We start from the raw sequence: 26,077 nt of genomic DNA on the forward strand, positions 1-26,077 counted from the left end.
AAGACACACCCTCCAGCCGTGACAGGGAGAGAGCTTCAGCAGAAAAGACACACCCTCCAGCTGTGACAGGGAGAGAGCTGCAGCAGAAAAGACACACCCTCCAGCCGTGACAGGGAGAGAGCTTCAGCAGAAAAGACACACCCTCCAGCCGTGACAGGGAGAGAGCTTCAGCAGAAAAGACACACCCTCCAGCTGTGACAGGGAGAGAGCTGCAGCAGAAAAGACACACCCCTCGAGCTGTGACAGGGAGAGAGCTGAAGCAGAAAAGACACACCCTCCAGCTGTGACAGGGAGAGAGCTGCAGCAGAAAAGACACACCCTCCAGCTGTGACAGGGAGAGAGCTGCAGCAGAAAAGACATACCCTCCAGCTGTGACAGGGAGAGAGCTGCAGCAGGAAAGACACACCCTCCAGCTGTGACAGGGAGAGAGCTGCAGCAGGAAAGACACACCCTCCAGCTGTGACAGGGAGAGAGCTGCAGCAGAAAAGACACACCCTCCAGCTGTGACAGGGAGAGAGCTGCAGCAGAAAAGACACACCCTCCAGCTATGACAGGGAGAGAGCTGCAGAAGAAAAGACACACCCTCCAGCTGTGACAGGGAGAGAGCTGCAGCAGAAAAGACACACGCTCCAGCTGTGACAGGGAGAGAGAGCTGCAGCAGAAAAGACACACCCTCCAGCTGTGAGAGGGAGAGAGCTGCAGCAGAAAAGACACACCCTCCAGCCGTGACAGGGAGAGAGCTTCAGCAGAAAAGACACACCCTCCAGCTGTGACAGGGAGAGAGCTTCAGCAGAAAAGACACACCCTCCAGCTGTGACAGGGAGAGAGCTGCAGCAGAAAAGACATACCCTCCAGCTGTGACAGGGAGAGAGCTGCAGCAGAAAAGACACACCCTCCAGCTGTGACAGGGAGAGAGCTGCAGCAGAAAAGACATACCCTCCAGCCGTGACAGGGAGAGAGCTTCAGCAGAAAAGACACACCCTCCAGCTGTGACAGGGAGAGAGCTGCAGCAGAAAAGACACACCCTCCAGCCGTGACAGGGAGAGAGCTTCAGCAGAAAAGACACACCCTCCAGCTGTGACAGGGAGAGAGCTTCAGCAGAAAAGACACACCCTCCAGCTGTGACAGGGAGAGAGCTTCAGCAGAAAAGACACACCCCTGATCTGCAATGGGGAGAGAGTTGCTGTAGAAATAACATTACCCTGGAGCTGCCAGGGAATCTAGCAAAGCATTTGAAGCAATGACTGGGAAGATCTCTGGGTCCATAAGAGGTACTGGGCTGGTTTTTTATTTGTTAGAAACAAATTGCAATGTACTATATGATGTCTGATCATTTTTTACATTAATCATGGGATAACCCCTTTAAGAAATGAATTAAATTACCATATATGTTTTTAAATGTTTCCATTGAATGGAATAGGTTAATCTTACATGACAATTTTTTGCACCTGACTAACAAATAACGGCCAGATAGAGGCCAAGAGGACAGTCTGTTGGCCTCATCAGGCAATGGAAAGCTATGGACACAATTACCTCAGAACACAGAGCAAAACAGTGGTGTGAATGGGCACTTTTTTTTCCCGTTGTTTTTTACAATAGTAACGTTCGAATAATAAGACAAAATATGTCACATGAGATTACACACTGCATATACAACTATGTTATTGCTATAGTATTCATGACTCAGCCTTGAATCATATTATCATAGGTACTGTCTATCTGATATTTTCCTACCCAGTTAAAGTAATTCCTGCATTCGAAAATAGTAATTTCTCAGGAAGATGTTCCTGCATTCTGTATTATAGGATATTTGCATAAATCATTACAGGATAGGACATGCACTATTCTAGTCATTTACAGACCTCGGCTGTGGGCACCCCCTCTGGTGGTCGACAGTGGAGAACAATCATCCCTTCAATGGGGACTTCTTTTCCTTGAGGGTCTTGTTCGAAATTTTTCCTCAAATCTGTAGGGAGAAAAGGGTAAAATAACAGCCCTGCTGTGAGTGAAATGAGCTTTTGTGTTAGAAAACAAGACGTTTTACAAATTTTTTATTCAGCACATACATACTTTGAATCCAGGGCCGTAGAGGCGCTAACAGAAGAAATAGCTGCCTTGGGGACAATGTGCCTTGACTGAGCAACTTCAGCCCTGAATATAATATTTTCTACTGCTTTAGAGTACCAAACAGAAAAACATGACTTTAGCCTAGTTTATCAAATGTGTTCAAGGTCAATACAAAATAATAAAAAAAAACACAGTTAAGATATACTTTAAAATGTATTTGCTTTCCTTAGAACTTTATTTTTCAGATCCATATAGAATAAACCTATTGAGGGAATGTGAACAGTGCTGGAAGGCATGTCTCATTCAGGTACCTCAGATGGGTGAGACAACTAAAATCCAGAGAGTGGCAGTGGTCTCAGCAAAGCATAGTTTGCTGAGACAGTTTTGTTTATTAATTCTGGGCTGGATTTTTATTGGATTAGCGGGTAGGTTTGGCAGTGAGATCTGTCAAGCCACACCCTTCCGGCATTGGTATTCCCTTCTACCTGAGGTGATCGCAGGTGAGGCCTGCTGTAATCAAGCTGGCATAAAGCGCCTCCCTGTATGTCAGTCTGTGTGTGTGATCCTGGAGCAGAGGCTCTGTGTGTGGTCTCAGTCAGGAGGACTGAGGGGCCACAAGGCTATACGAAGCCTAATCTCTCCCCTGTGTGGATTTACGCTTGATGAGCGGAACCTGCTAAGGCTTGGAGCCTGAGACCCTGACCCTAAGTGCTACTTAGAGGTGAGTCAGGGAAACCTATGTGTTTAGTAGAGCCCAGACGGGCAAGGAGTTTTATTTTGGCTTTGTATGTTTTTTCGTTATGCTGTGTGCCCCAATAAAGCACAGTTTGGCCCCTAAATCCTGGTGTCCGTGAAGAAGTGTGTGGTTGTGACTCCAGTGAAAGAGAGCTACCCCTTACATTTGGTGAAGGATGCGGGCAAGTTGTCCATGAGAAAAGGGCAACAACAGCCGGTTGCTAGGGGCAACGACGAGAAAGAGCAGGTACTGCTGAATCCTACTGTGGTGGAGTTAGGCCTCTCTCACATCAGCATAACGGATTAGGTCCGGATGCGTTCAGTGAAAATCTCACCATTTTGCAAGCAAGTTCAGTCAGTTTTGTCTGCGATTGCGTTCAGTTGATTCCGCGCGAGTGCTATGCGTTTTGATGCGTTTTTCACGCGCATGATAAAAAACGGAAGGTTTACTACAAACATCTCCTAGCAATCATCAGTGAAAAACGCATCGCACCTGCACTTGCTTCCGGATGCAATGCGTTTTTCACTGAAGCCCCATTCACTTCTATAGGGCCAGGGCTGCGTGTAAAACGCAGAATATAGAACATGCTGCGTTTTTCATTCAACGCAGAACTGATGCGTGAAAAAAAATGAATGGGTCAGGATTCAGAGCGGGTGCAATGCATTGAACTCACTTGTGTGAAAGAGGCCTTAAAGGGCCGGAAGCCTGTTTGTTCGGTGGAGCAGGTGCTGCACATGCTGTTATGGACTATTTCTGCAGGTGCAGGGAAAATCTCTGTAGTAATTTAAAGGGCCCGAAGCCCAGAAAACAGACTGACCTGTGGAGAGTTTTTTTTTTTTTTCCGGGTGTGGTCTCTGATTAAAAGTGAACTGTGTTGCTACCAGACTGCCTTTTCTATGGGGTTGTTTGAGGATCTCGCCGAGCAGCTTATGCAGGCCAAAGCACAAAAAAAAGAGTCTGCTGTGGCTGAACCCCAGCAAGTGAAGGGGAATCCACCTGGGGCAATGGATGATTGGTTGACCAGGAGAATTGACAAAATATATGAAAGATCCTGCGAGTTGGTGATTGGGGGAATCCCGCTATGGGTCACTTTAGATTCCACAAATGTCACGGGTCATGCCAGAGGTCCTGGAATTCATAAAGGGGGAGTCAGAGACAGATTCCACTATGACTCTGACCTTTGCAATGGTCTATGGCTCTCTGGGCGGGGAGGTTTTCAAGTGTGAGATCGTTAGAGTGGAGTGTGTGCTGGGCCACAGATAACCACTGTGGAGATGGACGTATCGCACTTGGAAGGGATGAACCCGAGACGACAATGGGTAAGATCATTCCTGTAATTGCTGGTGTAGAAGTGACAGTGAGCACGGATCTGGAGGTTGGGCATGTTGCTGACCGCTGCCCTGGTACCTCAGAGACCGCGAACTGGGGTGTGAGCCGGCGGAAGTTGTTATATGCCGAGTCGGAAGGTGTTAAGACACCGGGACTGAAGTGTGCTAAAAAAATATGTGACCTTGTGATAAATGGCAGTCCTGTCCGAGCATTGTTGGATGCAGAAAGCCAGGTGAGCCTGGTACATGCCAGCTTGGTAGTGAAAAAACTTGTTAGAGACCCAAAAGTCCTTTTAAGGACTATTGTTGTATCTGGCAGCAATATAATTATTAGCGCAACCTGCACTAAATTGCATGGAATTGTTAGAGAGACCCAAAAGTACTTTTAAGGACTATTGTTGTAGGTGGCAGCAATATAATTATTAGCACAACCTGCGCTAAATTGCGTGGAATTGTTAGTGCCGCTTCTGATGTGACATAACCTCTGCTACATCTTCTATTTGACATTTGCACAGCCTAAATATCTGTGACATTCAGCGCAATTGTTTGGCCGCTGGTGACAGCGACATTACCAGCGCTACATCTCCTGTATAACGTTTGCGCATCCTAAAATTATCTGTGACATTAAGTGTACTTTTTTCATAGACGTTGCCGACAGCGACATTATCTGTGCTACATCTCCTGTTTAACGTGTGCGCATCCAAAGGTATCTATTACATTCTGTGTACTTTATTTGCGCATACACTTACAAAACCTGCGCTACTGTACGTGTGACATACCTGCAAGGATATACAACCTTTAATATGCGCAAGGAGAGCAGTAAGGGGCGGGGAAGTGTCCGTGCTGCTGATGGTGCACGCAGAGGCCGTGGCCCTGTGCGCGGTGAAACTGTGCCTGCTGCCAGAGCACAAGAAACACACTCATCCACGATACCTAGCTTCATGTCCCAGTTTGTAGGGCGCCGCAGGACACCACTCTCAAAGTCAGACCAGTGCGACCAGGTGGTCGGTTGGTTTTCAGCAGATAATGCTTCCAGTCAGTTAAGCACCACACTGTCTTCCACAAACTCCAGTCTCAGTAGCCAAGAGTCTGGTCAACAGAATCCTCGCCCTGATACTACTTCCTCCCACCATGGAGAGTCTTGGCAAACAAGTGATCACACACTCGGATATTCCGAGGAGCTCTTTTCATCGCCATTCCTTGATTTGGGTCTCTCGACAAGCCCGCTTGAAGAGGGACATGAGGAGATATTGTGCCCTGATTCCCAAACTCTTGAGCATCCACAGTCACAAGAAGATGACGGCTGGGAACGGCAATTAGTGTTTCATGAGGTGGATGATGATGATGAGACACAGTTGCCAATAAGTCAACCGCAATTAGTGTCTCAAGAGTTTAATGATGATGAGACACAGTTGTCAATAACCAAGGTTGTTGTTAGGTCAACAAGTCAGGAGGATAACCAGAGTGAGGAGGTGAAGTCACTGACCCAACCTGGGAAGGTGGCAAGCAGCACCGCAACAGGCTGGAAGAGGCAGTGGGGTGGCAAAAGGGAGAAGGCGGGCCACACCAACTGTTCCCTGGAGCACCACATTGTGGCAATCTCCCTTGCCAAGGGGTAGGGGTTCCGGCGCTTTTTTGAGGAAAGTGCGAACGATAAAATAATTGACATTTGCAACCTGTCCCGTACCAAAATGAGCAGGGGCGTGAGCACTAGCAACCTCACCACCACCAGCATAATCCGCCACCTGGCATCAAAGCACCCTAATAGGTGGGCCGAACGCCTGGGTCCGCAATCAGTGTCTGCGCGTCACACTACTAACCTCCTCTTCCCCTGTGTTATGTGCTGGCCAATCCCCTGTCCAAGACGCAGGCCCAGATGCCTACCGCTATGGACTTGGACCTTCGCAAGCACCATCAGCTAGCACATCCATTTCTGTGTCCCAGTGCAGCGTACAGATGTTTATACCCCAGGTCTTTGAATGAAAGCAGAAATACCCAGCCACCCACCCACAGGCCATAGCACTAAATGTGCACCTTTCCAAATTGCTGGCCCTGGAAATGTTGCCATTTAGGCTTGTGGACACTGAGGCTTTCCTAGCCTGCTGTCCCGCATTATGCAGTCCCCAGCCGCCAATATTTTTCACGGTGTGTAGTCTCAGCCTTACACCAGCATGTGTCCCGTAACATGCCCTGCGCAATGCAGTTATTGAGAAGGTCCACTTAACGACTGACAGATAGACAAGTGCTTTTGGCCAGGGATGCTACATTCCCCTGACGGCACACTGGGTGAACGTTGTGGAGGCCGGGAGCAAGTCGTACCATTGGATAGCACAGGTGCTACCGACGCCAAGGATTGCGGGCCCTACTTCCATCATGGTTTTCGCCACCACCTACGTTAGTGGCTTCAACCCCCCCTTCTGCTCCTCCGCCTCCTCCTCTACTTCCACCTCTGAATTCTCATCTTGCAGCAACAGTCAGACATCAGTCAGTAGCTGGAAGCAGTGTAGCACTGCAGTGTGGAAGCGGCAACAGGCCGCGCTTAAACTGATCTGCTTAGGTGAAAAACAGCACACCGCCGCAGAGCTGTGGCAGGGGGCAAGGGACCAGACTGAGCTGTGGCTCTCGCCACTCAACCTACAACCTGGCATGGTTGTGTCTGATAATGGCTGGCGGCTTTGGAGCTCGGCAAGCTCACACACATACCATGCCTAGCCCATGTGTTGAACCTAGTGGTTCAGTAGTTTCTCAATACCTACCCCAATTTGCCTGAGCTACTGGTGAACGTGCGCCGCGTGTGTGACCATTTCCGCAAGTCATCAACAGCTTCCGCCAGTCTAGCAATGCTGCAGCAGCGCTTGCAATTGCCAACTCATCGACTGTTGTGCGCCGTGAGCATGCTCTGGAACTTGACGTTCCACATGTTGGCCAGGCTTTGTGAGCAGCAGAGGGCAGTAGTGGAATACCAGCTGCAACAAGGTCGTCGCCTTTCCAATCAGCTTCCGCTATTCACAAGCGACGAGTGGGCATTGATGTCTGACCTCTGTGAGGTTTTACGCAACTTTGAGGAATCAACACAGATGGTGAGCGGCGATAACGCTATTAGCAGCGTAACGATCCCACTTCTGTGTCTACTCAAATGCTCGCTGCTCACAATTAAGGCCTCTTGCACACGATAGTATGGCTTTTTCAGTATCAAAAAACGGATCCGCAAAAAATATGGATGACGTTCATGTGCATTCCGTTTTTTTGTGAAACGGAACAGCTGGCCCCTGATAGAACATTACTATCCTTGTCCGTTATGCGGACAATAATAGAAAATGTTCTATCTTTGAACGGAACGGAAAAACGGAAATACGGAAACGGATGGCATACGGAGTACCTTCCATTTATTTTGTGGATCCAATGAAATGTATGGTTCCATATATGGTCCGTATACGGAACGCAAAAAATGGAACGTAAACGAAAAAAAAAACGTTTGTGTGCAAGAGGCCTAAGGCGGACCCTTTGCATGTGGAAGAGGTGAAAATGGTGGAAGACATTACATAGGATGAAAGCCAGACCACCCTCAGTTCGTCTTCTCCGCGCAAATTGGATGATGATGAGGAAGGGGTGGAGCAGGAGACGGTTGCCTCCGCTACAGAGGGTAGTACCCATGGAGGTTTTATTCCATCTGTTCAGTGTGGATGGGTAGAAGAGGAGGAAGAGGATGAGGAGATTGAGAATAATCCTCCTGATGAGGACAGCAAAGTCTTGTCTGTTGGGACTCTGGCACATATGGCTGACTTTATGTTAGGCTGCCTTTCCCGTGACCCTCGCGTTGAACTCATTTTGGCCAACATGGATTACTGGTTGTTCACCCTTCTCGACCCCCACTACAAAGAGAACTTCTCATCTCTCATTCCTGTGGTTGAGAGGATGAGCAAAATGGTGCAATACCAGGAGCTCCTTGTGAAAAAATTGCTCCAAAAATTTCCAGCTGACATCGCTGGCTGCAGAGTACGTAGTTCCTTGGCCAACCGAGAAGAGGATACAAGGGGAACACACAGCAGTTCCAAAAGAGGGAGGGCAACACTCTCCAAGGCCTGGGACAGTTTTATGACACCCCGCCAGCACCCTCAACCTTATGCGTGGCTTAGTGTCACAAGGAGGGAAAAATTTTGGAAGATGGTGAAGGAGTACGTAGCAGACCGTGTCATCATCCTCAGTGATTCCTCTGTGCTTTACAACTATTGGATGTCCAAGCTGGACACGTGGCACGAACTGGCGCTCTACGCCTTGGAGGTGCTGGCCTGCTCTGCCGCCAGCGTTTTGAGCGTGTATTTAGTGCTGCTGGGGGCATAATAACTGATAAGCGCATCCGCCTGTCAGCTGAAAATGCTGACAGTAAGACTCTTATAAAAATGAACAAGGCCTGGATTGCCCCTGACTTCTCTATTCCACCAGAGGAAAGCGGCTGAACATAAAGGCACTTTAAATGTGGCTTCTATGGTGTATTGAATATTCCTATGCACCCCTTCCACCACTAAAAAGGGTATATGGTTCAATCTCCCTTTTCTCGTCCTCCTCCTCCTCCATCATATCAACACCCATAATGTTTTAGAGGGTTGCCAGCAGGCCTTCACCCATAATGTTTTAGAGGGTCACCAGCAGGCCCTCACCCATAATGTTTTAGAGGGTCACCAGCAGGTCCTCACCCATAATGTTTTAGAGGGTCACCAGCAGGCCCTCACCCATAATGTTTTAGAGGGTCACCAGCAGGTCCTCGCCCATAATGTTTTAGAGGGTCACCAGCAGGCCCTCACCCATAATGTTTTAGAGGGTCACCAGCAGGCCCTCGCCCATAATATTTTTGAGCGACACCAGCAGGCCCTCGCCGATAATGTTTTAGAGGGTCACCAGCAGGCCATTGCCGATAATGTTTTAGAGGGTATCCAGCAGGCCCTTGCCCCTAATGTTTTATATGGTTAGAACAGAAGCAGGCACTCGCCCCTAATGTTTTTTGATGGTCAGCTCAGCAGCAGACCTTCACCCCTAATGTTTTAGATGGTCAGATCAGCAGCAGGCCCTCGCCCCTAATGTTTTAGAAGGTCAGATCAGCAGCAGGCACTCGCCCCTAATGTTTTAGAGGGTCAGCTCAGCAGCAGACCCTCACACCTAATGTTTTAGATGGTCACATCAGCAGCAGGCCCTCGCCCCTAATGTTTTAGATGGTCAGATCAGCATGCCCTTGCTCCAATCGTTTTTGAGGATCACCAGCAGGCCATCAATCAACATTTTTCAAGGGTGTGTAGGATGCCCTCCTCTATGTGTAATAAAGGGTGTATTGTAGTGCCGATTCCTTGTAATTTTTGGCAGCCCTTTCCCTTAGTGCATAGGCTTTATGAGTGTAGGAGTCCCACTACCTGAACAATTGTTCCACAATGTGAATGAGTCCCTCCTTTATGTGATATACAGGTTGTATCGGACTGCCTCTTCCTTGTAATTTTTGGCAGCACTTGCACTTTATATACAAGTAAATATACAGAAAATAATGTTTCCTTACAATTTTTCCTCTAAAATCGATTTTATATTTGGTTTTGTGCGTATCATTGTCAGTCTGTAAAAGTGGCCTACTACTCGGACAACATCGTTCCCAGCAGCGACCTGAGAGTCCAAGATACATCCAGACATCCTCCCCATGCTGTTCCCGAACTATTTTCAGTGGTGTTTCCATCAATTTCTTTTTCTGTGAACCAGACACCCTCCCCTCTTCAGATCAGGTGGTGCCTGGTTTAATGCTTGGGTTCTCCCATTGACTTCTATTGTGCTTGGGTGCACTGTAGAGAACCCGAGAATCCTGAGGTGCTCTACTCGGGCACCCATGCACCCGAGCACTTTGGTGCTCGACCAACACTAGTGAGTGCTGCAGTGGCAGTTGACCTCCTGAAAGTTTCTACCATCTGCACACAGGATCTTTGGAGTTCAGCCAGACTGAGCATTGAGTTCTTGGTCACTTCTCTTATCAAGGCCCTTCTCCCTTTATTACTTAGTTTGGTGGGGTGGTAATCTCTAGGAAGAATCTTGGTTCTTCCAAATGCCTTCCATTTAAAAATTATGTGCTCTTGGGAACTTTCAGTGCAGCAGAAAAACATTGGTACCCTTCTCCAGATCTGTGCCTCCACACATTCATGTCTTTGAGCTTTACAAGCAGTTCTTTACTCCTCATGGCTTGGTTTTTGCTCTGATATGCATTGCGAGCAGGGAAACCTTATATAGAGAGGACTGTGTCTTTCCAAATCACCTCTAGTCAACTGAATTTAACACAGATGAACTTTATTCATTGCGTTGATATATCTCAAAGATGATGAAATGGGAGGCCCCAGAGTTAAATTTCATGTGTAATATCAAAGGTCTAAATACTTATGTCCACGCAAAATTTATATTTTTCCTTTTTAATAAATTTGCAAAAATTTCAAAAATTCTAGTTTCACTTCCTCGTTATGGGGTATTGTGTGCAGATTGAGGGAAAACTTTTTTTTTAAATATATTTGTCCAATACGTCATGCACATGTACATTTGGTACAAAAGAAAGGGTGCATAACTGAAGAAACAGATAACAAGACCCCACAGCATTTGCTTGCTCTCTGTTACCACAGAGACACAAAAATGCGGTTCTTTGATATCTCCTCCTCTGCCAGAGAATGCACTTAATTTATTACAAGCCACAAGCCTCATCATAAATTAAGGCCACCATCTGCCAGTTAGTGCACCTAACTTGAAATCTACTTCAGTCCCTGTCTGGTGTAGATTTCAATTGTGAATTACGCCAGAAAACTAGGGTGAATAATTATGAATGTGACAGGGTCAATAGCCTTGTCCCCACCCTGATCCGCCCCTCCCCGGCCACCCCCCAGTAGAGAGAGTAGCATATAAATACTGCTTGCTCCTAAATTAGGAGCATAGGCTTTCAAAAAGCCTCAGTTTTGTCAAGCAGACAGCATTTTGGTGTCCGCCACCAGAGCGGAATGGAGATGGAACGGAGGCAAACTGATGCATTCTGAGCAGATCCTTTTCCATTCAGAATGCATTAGGGCAAAACTGATCCGTTTTGGACCGCTTGTGAGAGCCCATGACGTATCTCACAAACAGAAAGCCAAAACGCCAGTGTGAAAGTAGCCTTAATGGTACACACTCAGATTGGGTCACTGTCACTAGTGGAGTACCTCAGGGGTCAGTATTGGGCCCTATTCTCTTCAATATATTTATTAATGATCTTGTAGAAGGCTTGCACAGTAAAATATCAATTTGTGCAGATGACACTAAACTGTGTAAAGTAATTAACACGGAAGAGGACAGTATACTACTACAGAGGGATCTGGATAGATTGGAGGCTTGGGCAGATAAGTGGCAGATGAGGTTTAACACTGACAAATGTAAGGTTATGCACATTGGAGGGAATAATGCAAGTCACCAGTACATACTAAATGGTAAATGACTCAGTAACACTGACATGGAAAAGGACCTAGGAATTTTAGTGAACAAACTAATCTGTAGAAACCAGAGTAAAGGCAGCTGCTGCCAAGGCCAGTAGCATAATAAGTTGCATCAAAAGGGACATAGATGGCCGTGATGAGAACATAGTCCTACCACTTTACAAATCACTAGTCAGAACACACATGGAGTACTGTGTACAGTTCTGGGCTCCTGTGAACAAGGCAGACATAGCAATGCTGGAAAGGGTTCAGAGGAGGGCAACTAAAGTAATAACTGGAATGGGGCAACTACAGTACCCTGAAAGATTATTAAAATTTGGGTTGTTCAGTTTAGAAAAGAGATTATTGAGTGGAAATCTAATAACTATGTATAAATAGATCAGAGGTCACTACAGAGATCTTTCTCATCATCTATTGATACCCAGGAATGAGAACTGTCGTTGATCCAAGGAATTATTCTGACTACCTGATTGGAGTCAGGAAGGAATTTTTCCCTGTAAATGAGGAAAATTGGCTTCTACCTCATGGGTTTTTTGCCTTCCTCTGGATCAAATTGCAGGAAAACAGGCTGAACTGGATGGGTGGATGTCTTTTTTCCAGCCTCACAAACTATGTTACCATGTAGGAGGTCATAATAAATTACTGCTATAATCTTCACAAGAGTTGTAGGAACAAAACAATAGGATATGTTTAATAAGGATCCACTGGAAAGTTGCTTTGCTTAGAAAAAAAATATGGTTTCTGAGGTGAACAAAGCCTTTAGCTAGTTATTGAAGATAGTTTTTTTTTTGGTGTAAGAATTTATTATTAGGATCACAATACTTACAGGCTATGCGCACAGATGCCCTTCTGCTTTTGGAGGTCCCCAGATTACTCCAAGCAACACATTGGCACCAGTAATCCTCAGAGCCATGAAAATCCTCCACTTGCTGCCTGGTCACATTGATCAGGACCTCTAGAACTTTCAGACCTGGAGAAACATATATCAAAGATATTTTAGATCTTTACATATCTTAATGAATATTATAAAATATGAATAAATAGTAGATTCAAGATTCAAGTGTCTAACGTTATATTATGAAAATTAAAAAACAGAAAAAAGATTGATCACAACTTTCTAAAGATTCTGTAAAACTTATAATTTATTCATTTAAATCCCTGCTCATTCTGGGCTTTGACAACAAGGAGGTGGTCCTATCAGTGATTGACAGTTATCTCTGTATGCACAGTCATAGAGGGAAGGCTGTCAATCACTGATAGGACCGCCTCCTGGACTTCAAAGCTCAGAATGAGCTGGAATTTAAATGAATGAAATACAACTTATACTGATTCTTTTCCCATAAAACTATATATCGAGCTGCTCAGCTCTTCCTGCTCTATATCATGCTGCCTGCTGATTACTTTCACATTTTCATGGTGGCAGGTTCTCTTTTAGAAGTTACTAAAACAGCTTAGACACCACGTTCCATGTGACAGGTTCCCTTTAATGTGCACATATGTACAAATGTGGGCTGTTCACTTTACAATGATATTGGTCCATCCATTCCAGATTTTTATATAGATAAGTGCATAGATATTTCTACTGCCTATGAACACGCCTGTATTACAGGACCCTTTTTAGATAGTGATAATAGGGCTACCATCTGAATGCCTCAGATTTTATTATGGATCCACATATAGATGTTTTATGTTGCATTGCATATGACTCATATGGAGCATGGATGTTCTGCACAAAAGAGCTTTATGGCACTGACCTACAGTGACATGTGCATGGGTCCTCAGCAATGGAATTCACTCAGCTGTTGATAAAATGGTATTTCTACATTAAGATGGTTACAACCCAGTTAAACCTGTCATTTATCCCATCTTTAGAATATTCTGATACATTGAAATTCGAGATGAGCGAATTTAAAAAAAATTGGATTCGCCGGTTCGCCAAATTTTTCGGAAACAATTTTTTTTCGATACAAATATATTTGCGGCTAATTACGGTAAAAAACAGCTATTTCCTGGCTGCAGAGAGCCTTTATAGCGGTGTAGAACACTGTGCCTTGCAGTAACACGCATAGGGAGTCTGCTTTGGTAGTGAAATAATACTGTGAGTCTGTATGACATGCAGATAACAGGCGTCGCTCTTAGAATCACTGCACATTTCACTTATTTGGGCAGTTACGGGGCCAAAACTGACCAAATAACTCAAGTGTGAACTCAGCCTTACAGGTCGATGTAAGTGCCAAGAAGAAGCGCACTCCTTTTACACCGTCGCCAGCTGATTCCACATGGATGTCTACATAACCTGTTCTATTAAACGCTTACACAAGTAGAGCCCCCCAACAGAGTGGAGGGGGTGTCAGCAGTAAGTTTGTGTTGACATCACTGATTAATTTGCCCTTCCTCTGATCCGTCAGAACAATAACCCACAAAAAACGGATCCTGTCTGTGGAGCATACGCCTTCACTCGGTCAGCATTTGCTCAAAAATCCATCAGTATTGCTAATACCAAAAAAAAACAGGATTGGATCTAAAACAGAGATGACACGTAAATGGAATATTTGCATGTCTTCTGTGTTTTGTACCCACTCCTGTTTTTGGCTACCAAATCATAGGCCAATTCTGATGAGACCATACAGGCCTTACTGCTGCTACACAGACAGGATCCGTTGTGCGTCTCATTTTTCCTTCCTTCTGACAGATCAGAAGAATGGTCAAACAAATGATGATGTCAGCCAGGGCGAAAGACAAAATAGTGGCCCAGTCATGAAGTGGCAGGGTGGGAACACCATGAGGAAACCACAGAGTGGCCCAATGACAGGGTCTGGTGGTTACGGCAACATCAGGAGGCCACATAGTGGCACAATGACAGCCTGGAGGTGGCGGCAGCATGAGGAGACCACAGAGTGGCACAATGACAGTTGGGAGGTGGTGGCAGCATGAGGAGACCACAGAGTGGCACAATGACAGTGTGGAGGTGGCGGCAGCTTCAGGAGGCCACAGACTGGCACAATGACAGTCTGGAGGTGGCGGCCGCAGCAGTAGGAGCATCAGGAGAAGGCCACCGAGTGGCACAATGAAAGAGTCTGGAGGTGGCAGCAGTATGAGTAGGCCACTGAGTGGCACAATGACTGAGTGTGGAGGTGGCAGCAGTATGAGGAAGCCACAGAGTGGCAAAATGACAGAGTCTGGAGGTGGCGGTAGCAGCAGTAGCAGCATCAGGAGAAGGCCACCAAGTGGCAAAATACAGAGTCTGGAGGTGGCAGCAGTATGAGGAGGTCACTGAGTGGCACAATGACCGAGTGTGGCAGCAGTAGGAGGAAGACACCGAGTGGCAAAATGACAGAGTCTAGGGGTGGAGGCAGCAGCAGTAGCAGCATCAGGAGAAGGCCACTGAGTGGCGCAATGACCGAGTGTGGAGGTTGCAAGAGGATCAGGAGACCACAGAGTGGCAAGGTGACATAGTGTGGAGGTGGCAGCAGCATGAGGAGACCACAGAGTGACCCTGTGACAGAGTGGGGAGGTGGCAGCAGCATGAGGAGGCCACAGCATGAGGAGGCCACAGAGTGGCACGACGACGAGAGATTGCATTGTTGGCAGCAGCATGAGGGGGCCACAGAGTGGCACGACGACGAGAGAGTGTGGAGGTGGCAGCAGCATGAGGAGACCACAGAATGGCCACTTTGTTTGTTCATTTATAGGGAATATCTGACAGAACAGAAGGTTAAAATTTCTCAACTTTATAAAGTGTTGCTTAAAACACGATTTAATAATACACATTTTCCGGCACAAATAGCTTGGCAAATTGATTGTCCTTGAATTTCCCTGGAAGATTGGGATAATATACTGGCAAATTTAAGATTAATTTCTTATAATTTTAATCAAGTTTTGGTTCAATTTAATATTCAATAGTTTATAATAAAAATTAAGTATTGCCTAAGACAGGAGAGAATCCGCCAGTTTTCAGTTTATTAGACAACGTGGTTATGATGGAGAAAGCATTCCAAAAAACAATTTCTCTCTACCTGGAGACGAATTCTGTCAAGACTGATGCAAGTGTGGTATCGGCTGCTCATCGACCCAGATACTTCTGGGGGAACCTGCCTGGCATGAACAGGCCTGTAGTAGCTACAGACAATGAGAAGACAAAGCGTCAAGATAGCTTTGAGTATGGAAGAGTCGCAAAGTTCATTAAGATACGTCACTAAAGATTTTACCGCATATAACCGCAGTGCTGACCGCTGAATAAATTTTGTTTTTCTACCAAAATGCTTCAATAAAGTTTTTACCACATATAACTGCAGCGCTGAACGCTGAAAAAAATTTGTATTTTGACTGAAATATGTCACTAAAGGTTTTACCACATATAACTGCAGCGCTGAACGCTGAATAATTTTTTTTGTTGATACCGAAATACATCACTAAAGGCTTGGGACTCTCCACCTCAGCTCGCCACAAGCCATCAGTTCTCTGAAAGGTGCAGAGTCCACCACTTGGAATGGGAGGGACTGCAGCACCAGCAACTTGGACAGCAGCACGTTCAGCTTCTGCGCCGTTGGATGCGTGCACACATACTGTTGTCTCTTGGTAATCGCTTTGGTGATCGATTGCAGACGGAATGACTGACGAGGAGTAGGAGGAGCAGGAGCTTCAGAACCAGCAGACGATGGGAATGACAGACAGCTCCCTTCGCCTGAGGTGGCGGAGCCTTGACTGCCTGAAATTTGGTGTGGCGTGCCACTGGGTAATGCAGCGGTTGCTGAAGCAGGCTGGACCACCACATCAGAGCCACGGTTCTCCCAGGACAGTTTATGGTGATGCTTCATATGTTGACGCAGGGCCGTGGTGCCAACATTGGCCATGTTCACCTCCTCCGGAGGCTGTACAAAAAACTGCCACACCGCAAAGTAGGTGATTTTACCGACAACACTACACACTGACTGACTTCTGTGAACCCCTGCACCACTACTTCCCAGGCAGGTAGGCTGCTACGAAGCAGGTGGTCTACCCCAGGCACATTTGGCTCCGGACCTCCCACTGCTGCCACCCTGCTGACTCACTGCTGCGACCCTGCTGACTCCCAGTCAGGCTTTCAACACATATAACCGCCGACTTGAACTGAGAATATATTTTTCTTTCTGTACTGAAATAGGCCACTAATCCATTTCAACACATATAACTGCAGAAGTGAACTGAGAATATACTTTTCTTTTTGTACTGAAATTGGCCACTAAACGCTTTCAAGACATATAACCGCTGCCGACGTGAATTGAGAATATATTTTTCTTTTTGTACTGAAATAGGCCACTAAGCGCTTTCAAGACATATAACCGCTGCCGACGTGAACTGAGAATGTATTTTTCTTTTTGTATTAAAATAGGCCTTCCCAGAGTTCCTTGCCCCATGTCCTCACATGTGTAGCCGCCATTGTAGCCGCCATTTAGGAAAAATTGTTAATCATTACCACAAAGCGCGAGGAAATTCTAATTCGTTGCGAATTCCACTTCGTCTGATTCGATTCGCTTATCTCTAATTGCAATGCATACAAAATATCAAATTGTTTGCATCTCATATGCGAGGATTTCACACATGTAGAGAACAACTCTCCTCATCCTCTGAATAAACAAATGTGAAGACTGATGGATGAAAATCTGTAGGCCCATTCCTGCAATCTGAAGGTGAACCGCTAGCTTTTATCTTGTATGTGGACACCAGAATTGCTTGGACTAAACCTGGTGTTTAGCAGTCACAAAGCTTCTTCCAAGCATATGTTCCCATAATCCCCTTATCTCCTGCTCATTATCACTGCTTTGAAATGTCCATCAGCAGCGATGTGCTGAGGCTTCTCTTGCCAAATGTGTTTTCTTCCGTTACACCTGGCTGGGGCTCTGGAGGCACAGGGATGATAAATGGAGCTGCGTCTTCAGTCTTCAAAGCAGTTTACAAGGCTCGATGAGTGAAGATATGTGCATGCTAATGATGAAGTCGTTGTAATCCACAAATACCGTACAATTAGAAGGCAAGTAACCACTTTGGTACCATACAAATATACAGAGGTGGCAGTGCTGACTTTGTTATGGTGTCCCAGTATCATCAGTGGTTCTCAATATGACTGAATCTAAACTAATCGGGTTATTGATGTGTCCACCCATTTTGCTAATTTTCTTCATGACATGCTAGGAAAGCCTGCAATAGGCTGTAATATACATGACAGTTACTGGGTGGCCAAATGTAGACACATATAGCATAAACAACTTCCAACATTGTATCAGAGAATCATATTTTTTTCAAAGTTGTTTAAACTGGGACAATCATCTCGGGATATCTTGAGCTAAGAGGAAAGGTAAGGAAGAATACAATACTATCTCAGTGGGGTATTCCCACAATCCTTTGAGTTATTGTCCTGCACTGCTATAATAAGAAATGTTTTGAATCCAGCTGAATTTTAGAAGTGGAAATGGGTGGAGGTTTCATTACAAAAAATCCCCGGGCTACAAGTCTGTTCATATCTTTTTTTTTTAGGGATAGGTCCTTTAGCAGTTCACGTGATCTAGGTCGAGCATGCTAGATTTGCAGCTACTTTTCTTCTATAGTAGGTGTCATCTTTGTTCTGTGCAGTGAGCAAGCAGTAGGCAAGCATGGAAATGGCATCAACTGACCAATGGCTATTTTTTTTTTTTATCTAACGTGAGTAGGTATTTTTATTCTCATACACCATTTTCAATTTCTGGTCGCCTGGAGTTGAAACAAGGCACCTTTAGGAAATACAGTTTTCCATAAGCAAACATGCTCAGAAAAAAAAGCATACAGTAGGTTCTCGGATGACCCCTTTATCTCGCTACCGTGCTACACAAAAGGAACAGATACTTGACCAACTCAGCTCTGCTTCCTCTGTGTGATTCTATATATTGTCATTGCAGTGAGATTGGCTTCATTAGGTTATTTAATTGTCAGTTTTTGGCCTTTGCTTTGAAATAAAAACATGTTTTAAGTGGAGATATTAATTAGTAACCCCCATAAATGTCAGATAAGCCCCTTTCCCTCATGCTCTGTACCCCTTGCTAAATGCGGTTATTTTCCTCCATAAAATTATCCACTCAAAAGGAACAGATTTAACCTGCATGTCTCGCCCCCAGCAATTTAAAAATCCATTTACAGGCTGAGCGCTTCATCGTGCTGAATATATCTAGAAATGGACATTTATAGATATGCCAGTGTTCAGTACTGAAGATGCTGAGAAGGGAGATACACATGGAAAAATAACACTACATTTGGAAAGTCTTCAGACCCTTTCAGTTCTTTCACATTTTGTTATGTTGCGACCTTGTTCTAAAATGAAAAATGTGTTCTCCCATCAATCTGCACTCAATACCCGATAATAATGACAAAGGTAAACTGTGTGAACGTGCGTTCAAGGCAAAAGCCCTGGTTCAAGGCAAGAGCCACTCGACAAGATACTGACAAGAGCTATAGGCCAGAACAGTCTGAGGAACAGGGTAGGCAGCAGGCTGCTGATTAAAAATGTGTTTGACACAGTTTTAGGGATTTGTGAATGGGGGTCAGGTAATATATATAAATATATATATATATATATATATATATATACATATAAATACACTTCTCAAAAACACAAAAATAACACATCCTAGATCTGAGTTAATTAAATATTCTTCTGAAATACTTTGTTCTTTACATAGTTGAATGTGCTGACAACAAAATCACACAAGAATAAAAAATGGAAATCAAATTTTTCAACCCATGTAGGTCTGGATTTGGAGTCACACTCAAAATTAAAGTGGAAAAACACACTACAGGCTAATCCAACTTTGATGTAATGTCCTTAAAACAAGTCAAAATGAGGCTCAGTAGTGTGTGTGGCCTCCAGGTGCCTGTATGACCTCCCTACAACGCCTGTGCATGCTCCTGATGAGGTGGCGGACGGTCTCCTGAGGGATCTCCTCCCAGACCTGGACTAAAGCATCTGCCAACTCCTGGACAGTCTGTGGTGCCACGTGACGTTGGTGGATAGAGCGAGACATGATGTCCCAGATGTGCTCAATTGGATTCAGGTCTGGGGAACGGGCGGGCCATTCCATAGCATAAATGCCTTCGTCTTGCAGGAACTGCTGACACACTCCAGCCACATGAGGTCTAGCATTGTCTTGCATTAGGAGGAACCCAGGGCCAACCGCACCAGCATATGGTCTCACAAGGGGTCTGAGGATCTCATCTCGGTACCTAATGGCAGTCAGGCTACCTCTGGCGAGCACATGGAGGGCTGTGCGGCCCTCCAAAGAAATGCCACCCCACACCATTACTGACCCAATGCCAAACCGGTCATGCTGGAGGATGTTGCAGGCAGCAGAACTTTCTCCACGGCGTCTCAAGACTCTGTCATGTCTGTCACATGTGCTCAGTGTGAACCTGCTTTCATCTGTGAAGAGCACAGGGCGCCAGTGGCAAATTTGCCAATCTTGGTGTTCTCTGGCAAATGCCAAACGTCCTGCACGATGTTGGGCTGTAAGCACAACCCCCACCTGTGGACGTTGGGCCCTCATATCACCCTCATGGAGTCTGTTTCTGACCATTTGAACAGACACATGCACATTTGTGGCCTGCTGGAGGTCATTTTGCAGGGCTCTGGCAGTGCTCCTCCTGTTCCTCCTTGCACAAAGGCGGAGGTAGCGGTCCTGCTGCTGGGTTGTTGCCCTCCTACGGCCTCCTCCACGTCTCCTGATGTACTGGCCTGTCTTCTGGTAGCGCCTCCATGCTCTGGACACTACGCTGACAGACACAGCAAATCTTCTTGCCACAGCTCGCATTGATGTGCCATCCTGGATAAGCTGCACTACCTGAGCCACTTGTGTGGGTTGTAGACTCTGTCTCATGCTACCACTAGAGTGAAAGCACCGCCAGCATTTAAAAGTGACCAAAACATCAGCCAGGAAGCATAGGAACTGAGAAGTGTCTGTGGTCACCACCTGCAGAACCACTCCTTTATTGGGGGTGTCTTGCTAATTGCCTATAATTTCCACCTGTTGTCTATCCCATTTGCACAACAGCATGTGAAATTGATTGTCACTCAGTGTTGCTTCCTAAGTGGACAGTTTGATTTCACAGAAGTTTGATCGACTTGGAGTTACATTGTGTTGTTTAAGTGTTCCCTTTTTTGAGCAGTGTATAAATATATATATAAAGCATATACAGTGGGCCCCCAGAATGAATTTTGCTGGTGGTTCTCAGACAGCCTAGGCTGAAACTGAACGTGCACCCTTTTATAGATATTTCAATTATTTTTGATTCCTGATGCAAACAAAATTTAATTATAAGATACTGCGGGGAGATTTATCAAACTGGTGTAAAGTAGAACTTGCCTAGCTGCCCATATCAACCAATCAGATTCCTCCTTTCATTTTCCAAAGGCGCTGTGAAAAATTTAATGTGGAATCTGATTGATTGCTATGGGCAACTAAGCCAGTTCTACTTTACACCAGTTTGATAAATCTCCCCTCTCATTCTATAAGACAAAGATTTCTATGATATGTATGTGTATAATATTGCAATTTCATAGCAAAATATTCACTATAACTAGAGATGAGTGAATCGAATCCCACAAAGTGGAATTCGATCCCAATTTCAGAATAAACTCCATTTGCCGCAAAGCCGAATTTCTTTGTGCTTCATGGTAGCGAATTGATTTAACCTGAAATAGTGTAAAAAACGAAAAAAATCATACTTACCTGATACATTTGGTCATGACGCGCCGGCCACCGCCATCTTGACTGAAGTTCTCGGTCGAAGTCCCATGCGTGGTGACGTCTGACGTCACGACACCGGCCGGCGTGATGACGTCATCATCGAGATTTCGCACCAAATCTTCAATCAAGATGGCGGTGGCCAGTCCGTTGTAAGTAATCAGGTAAGTATGATTTAATATTTTTTCTGTTCATTTTACACAGTTTTTACTCGCAGATGCCGCTATCATGTATGAACGTGGCATCTGAGGGGTACAATGATGGGGAGTGGCACTATCTCAGCTCCCTGTCATTGCACCCGCTACTTACAAAACAATTTGCTTTGTGACAAAGTAATTCATTACGAAGCAATTTTTTTTTATTCAGCAAAGCAGCCGAATCAAATTTTCCAAATTTTCACTTATCTCCAACTATAACATTCACTAACTATATATTCACTTCAGTATCTCTGCTCTTTCTATATTTTGGCATCCACTGGGAAGTCCTAGTCAGTGAATAACATCTACACTAACAACGGTTCTGTACCATGCTGCCCCCATATTGGGTTCTATGTACAACATAACAGGTTCCCTTTAACCCAGCTCTTCTATGTGTCAGAGCACACCCACCCCATGTGCCAAACTATTCTTCTAGATAATTTATTATTTTTTGTTTGTAACAATATTGTACATCATTGGAATGAAGATTAAATTGCAAAAGTAAAATTATAGGATTATAGCTCCCAGGCATAATCTTAACTTATTTTAAAGGCTTTTGAGGGGCAAATTTTATTTAAAAAATTTACAATTTCATTTTACAGTTTTTCGTCTACAGGGTTAAATTTCAGCCAAACTGCACACTATTTTAGTGTCAGTTTCACAATGAGCCATCATGGGATTGTTCTGAGAGCTATGTATAGCTCCTATCCCTGAACTCCTGCCAGTTCATCATTTAAGCCATATTCTTAACAGTTTGAAAATAATTTAGTTATAATGCGTGTTTATGAACTGTCTAGACTCTAGAGTTCAGGGATAAGGGCTATACATAGCCGTCAGAACAGCAACGTGAAGGCTCAGTGTGAAACTGAAACTAAGATTTAACTTAACCCTGTAGCACCCAAACTGCTGACAATTTTTAAAAAGACTAATTGAAAAAATGATTTTCAGCCCAAAATGAGTGAAATTAAATCATAACAAATTGCACAGGAATGTGTCTCTAGCCTTTACATTTCATGCTCTCCAAATTATTCTTAAGAATGCCACAGGGTGAGTATTGCCAATTTATGGCAGTCCCTTGTCATCACCTGCGGCTTCTAAATTAAATCAATATTTTCTTTAAGGCTACATGCATACGACCGTATGTGTTTTGCAATCCGTAAATTGTGCATCCGCAACCAAAAAAAACGGATGCCACCTGTTTTTTCTTTTTGCGGATCCATTGTAACAATGCCTAAAACGGACAAGAATAGGACATGTTCTATTTTTTTTGCGTGGCTACGGAACAAACATACTGATGCGGACAGCACACGGTGTGCTGTCCGCATTTTTTGCAGACCCATTGAAATTAATAGGTCCACATCCTATCCGCCAAAAAAATGGAGTGGACACGGAAACAAACCACGTTTGTGTGCATGTAGCCTAAAAGGAACATTCCGTCTATGATTTTTTTTTAGTTTGTCTTTTCAGCTATTATGCTATGATTTCCTCTTTAAATGTTACTCTACCTGGAGGTGGAAAGATAATTCTACAGGTTTTTATTATTGGTGCCATTATTATTTAATGCATCAGAATGCTGAAGGGAAAGTATAAAATTTGTAGACGTAACCCTTTGTGCTTTTTCTTATCTATAATCTGTGGAGAAGGGTAAAGAAGAATCTAGATGAAAAGCCTCGATATAGTTTATGAATGTTCTTTGATGATTTTAGTCACACAATTGCTAAGCAACCCCACATCTGAAGTAAGGTAAAATAGCAAGTACATGGGAAAATAGAGTGCTAAGAAATTAAACTTGGTGAGGAAGGACATGCCATTATATCGTAATGAATGTGCTCTTTCAGATTCTTTGACTTATCTGCTCGACTGAACTGTACATTTGTAGTAAATGTGAATAACTTCTTGTTATACGGTAATAAAGTATTGAATTCTAAGAAGATCAAGCTATATTCTTATTTTCTTACTTTTCTCTACATCTTTAACAAACGTATTTATTCACTTGGTTAAAGTTTATGGCAAATGAAGGTCATTTATCTGACCTTCAAAGTAAAACTGCTTTGATGTTGGACCTAAATGTTACTTGAATGAATGATAGAATGAGACATTCTTGCTGTCACAAACCAGCGGGTCTGAACCCACTGTGCCACGTATCCTACCTCCTCTAAGGGTGTTGTCTAAGTGAACCCCTCGATCTTCACAGTACCCCTGATGGTGGGGATAGACTTTCCCGAGGGGAATACCAGGTCGCTACCGCTTGAGGAGGATAGGCACACGAGGCAGATGTTCTATGTGGACCAGGAGGTACCTGAGAAAGGTACCAGAGGTACAGGCGTTGTCAGCAGGCTGAGTCGTTACAAGGAGCAACAGTGCAGGACCGAAGGACGAGGCAGAGGTGAAGTCATACAGGCAATAGGTCAGGGCAGGTGGCACAGGTACAGGTCAGGCAATCTGGGTCGGCTACACGAGAGTCAAGGCAAGCAGGCAGGGATAAAGCAAGTAGCAGAGTCTAGGAACACAAGTACGAGTCAGGAACATTAGAACACAAGCGGATATCAGGAATCTTAGCAGGACACAAAGACCTTGACACTGAGGCATATGGGAAGGAGTCTAAGCCACTTATATATATGCAGGAGGGCTAGAATTGATTGGCGAGGTCACATGATACAACCAATAAAACACAGGAAGTGACGTGCGCCGGCCCTTAAGGAAATGCTGCAGGAAACAAGCAGCAAGCATGCTGTGCCCAGGGCTGAAAGGAAACACTGGCAGCAGATTACCGCTGAACACGGCGCCCGGGACCACGACGGTAAGCAGGGGAACAGCAACACGCAGCAGCCGCTGTTACACTTGCAATTTGAAAATATGAATGGCTGGCATCCCTGATTCTTATACTGTGGATATAAGAAAACCATTCTCTAGGTTTCTTGAGTTGCTGCTCCAGACCAGTTACTACACAGACCAGCCTGACTGGTTAACCTATCTGTGAGCCTAAATGTCAAGCCAATCAGATGCCTGACCCAGCAGCCAATCCCAGAGCTAGGCAAGGGAGTTAAAGTGTAGCTGCCATTCTTTTTTTATTTGTGTAATGTATAGGGGCAGTGATGTTAACCATTTTTGTAATATACTTTGATTACTGAAATCATACATTTCTATTAGAAAAATAGCTCTAAAGTGGCCGATTTTGAGCTCCTCCATCTTGTGTTTACATAACACAGTCAGTGTTAACAAGTCTCCACTGTTATGTAAACAGAAAACAGAGGAGCGTTGCTAAGGTTCAAACTGGGCCACCTTAGAGCTAATTTTCTAATAGAAATGTACATTTTCAGTAATTCAAGTATATTACAAAAATAGTTAACGTCACTGCCCATATAAATTATAAAAATACAAATAGAATGACAGTTACACTTTAAGTCTTGCACCCTCTGCAGTGCTTTGCCTGTGATTTTGTCCTGACTCCTGTTTGTTCTGTGTGTTCAGAACAATGTTGCATTTATGTTGGACCTTCCTGTGTATTGACATCAGCTAGATTTTGAATGAACCCATATCTACAGTTTAGGCTTTAACTGTTTCTTCTGGCTTTAGCTCCTCAGCTTGCTTCTGGTTTAACCCCTTGTCTGTTGTTTTGTCTGCTATTGACTCTCCTTGCACAGACTCTGGCTTGTTTTAGCTTCCTGCTACACCTTGGCATCTGATTGGTCTGCTAACTGTGAACTTGCAGCTTTTATTCTGTCATCTAATTTTGAAAATGTATCCTGGGTCCCCAGCAGTCAAGTCCAGGTGGCTATATGGTGGTCTCTGGTGAAAAAAAATTGCCTTAGATCTACTAACCAGAGTGGAGAACAAAGATGAGTAGCAGATTTACAGTTTGCTAGCTGTGGTCCCAGACAGTGACCCTGCACTCTTCTTCCCCTCTATTTCTTTATACTTGCATTACCTTGAGACATTACTACAATCTGAAAATAGATGTGGGGTCTACTAAGAGATGGTTTTCAAACCTTATTCTCATACTGTAGGAATAAGAACGGTGTTGGTCTACTCCAGTAATAATTACCTTACTATAACAATATAAGAATCACTCAAATAAATATAAGGGTACGTTCACACATTTGATATTCGCAAATCATAAATCTAACATGCATTTTACTGCAAGATCAATGGAAGAAATCACTTGGATTTCTGATGCTGCTCTGCGCAAGAATCGTCCCCATTTGATCCAAATTGTACTTATTAACACATTTTTCCATGTGGAATTTGTTGGAATAAGCAATATTCTACTTAAAGGGGTTGTCCAGGCTTTTAATATTGATTACATACCCTCTTCCGCTTTGCTATAGACAACCGCGGTGAACAGGAAGAGACGGTAGATGGCAAGTGCCCATTGCGCACGCGCCGTCTCCTCATGCAACTGATGGGTGGTAGTGTCCAGGTGCTGTCCCCCAGCCGATCTGATATTGATGACCTATCCTGAGGATAGTTCATCAATATTAAAAGCCCGGACAACCACTTTAATCTTACAGATTTTTTTCCCATACAGAAA

The 26,077-nt window shown here is 44.6% G+C and overlaps 1 protein-coding gene across 1 annotated transcript in view; it reads right to left on the reverse strand.

The window, feature by feature from the left end:
• UNC5D (unc-5 netrin receptor D) overlaps positions 1-26,077 on the reverse strand; it is a 709,113-nt gene that overhangs the window by 415,537 nt on the left and 267,499 nt on the right. The window contains 2 exon segments of the mRNA XM_040415688.1: positions 1,863-1,966; positions 12,430-12,573. Coding sequence (XP_040271622.1) covers positions 1,863-1,966; positions 12,430-12,573 — 248 coding nt within the window.

Source organism: Bufo bufo, chromosome 1 (assembly GCF_905171765.1).
Source record: "Bufo bufo chromosome 1, aBufBuf1.1, whole genome shotgun sequence".
Taxonomy (NCBI): domain Eukaryota; kingdom Metazoa; phylum Chordata; class Amphibia; order Anura; family Bufonidae; genus Bufo; species Bufo bufo.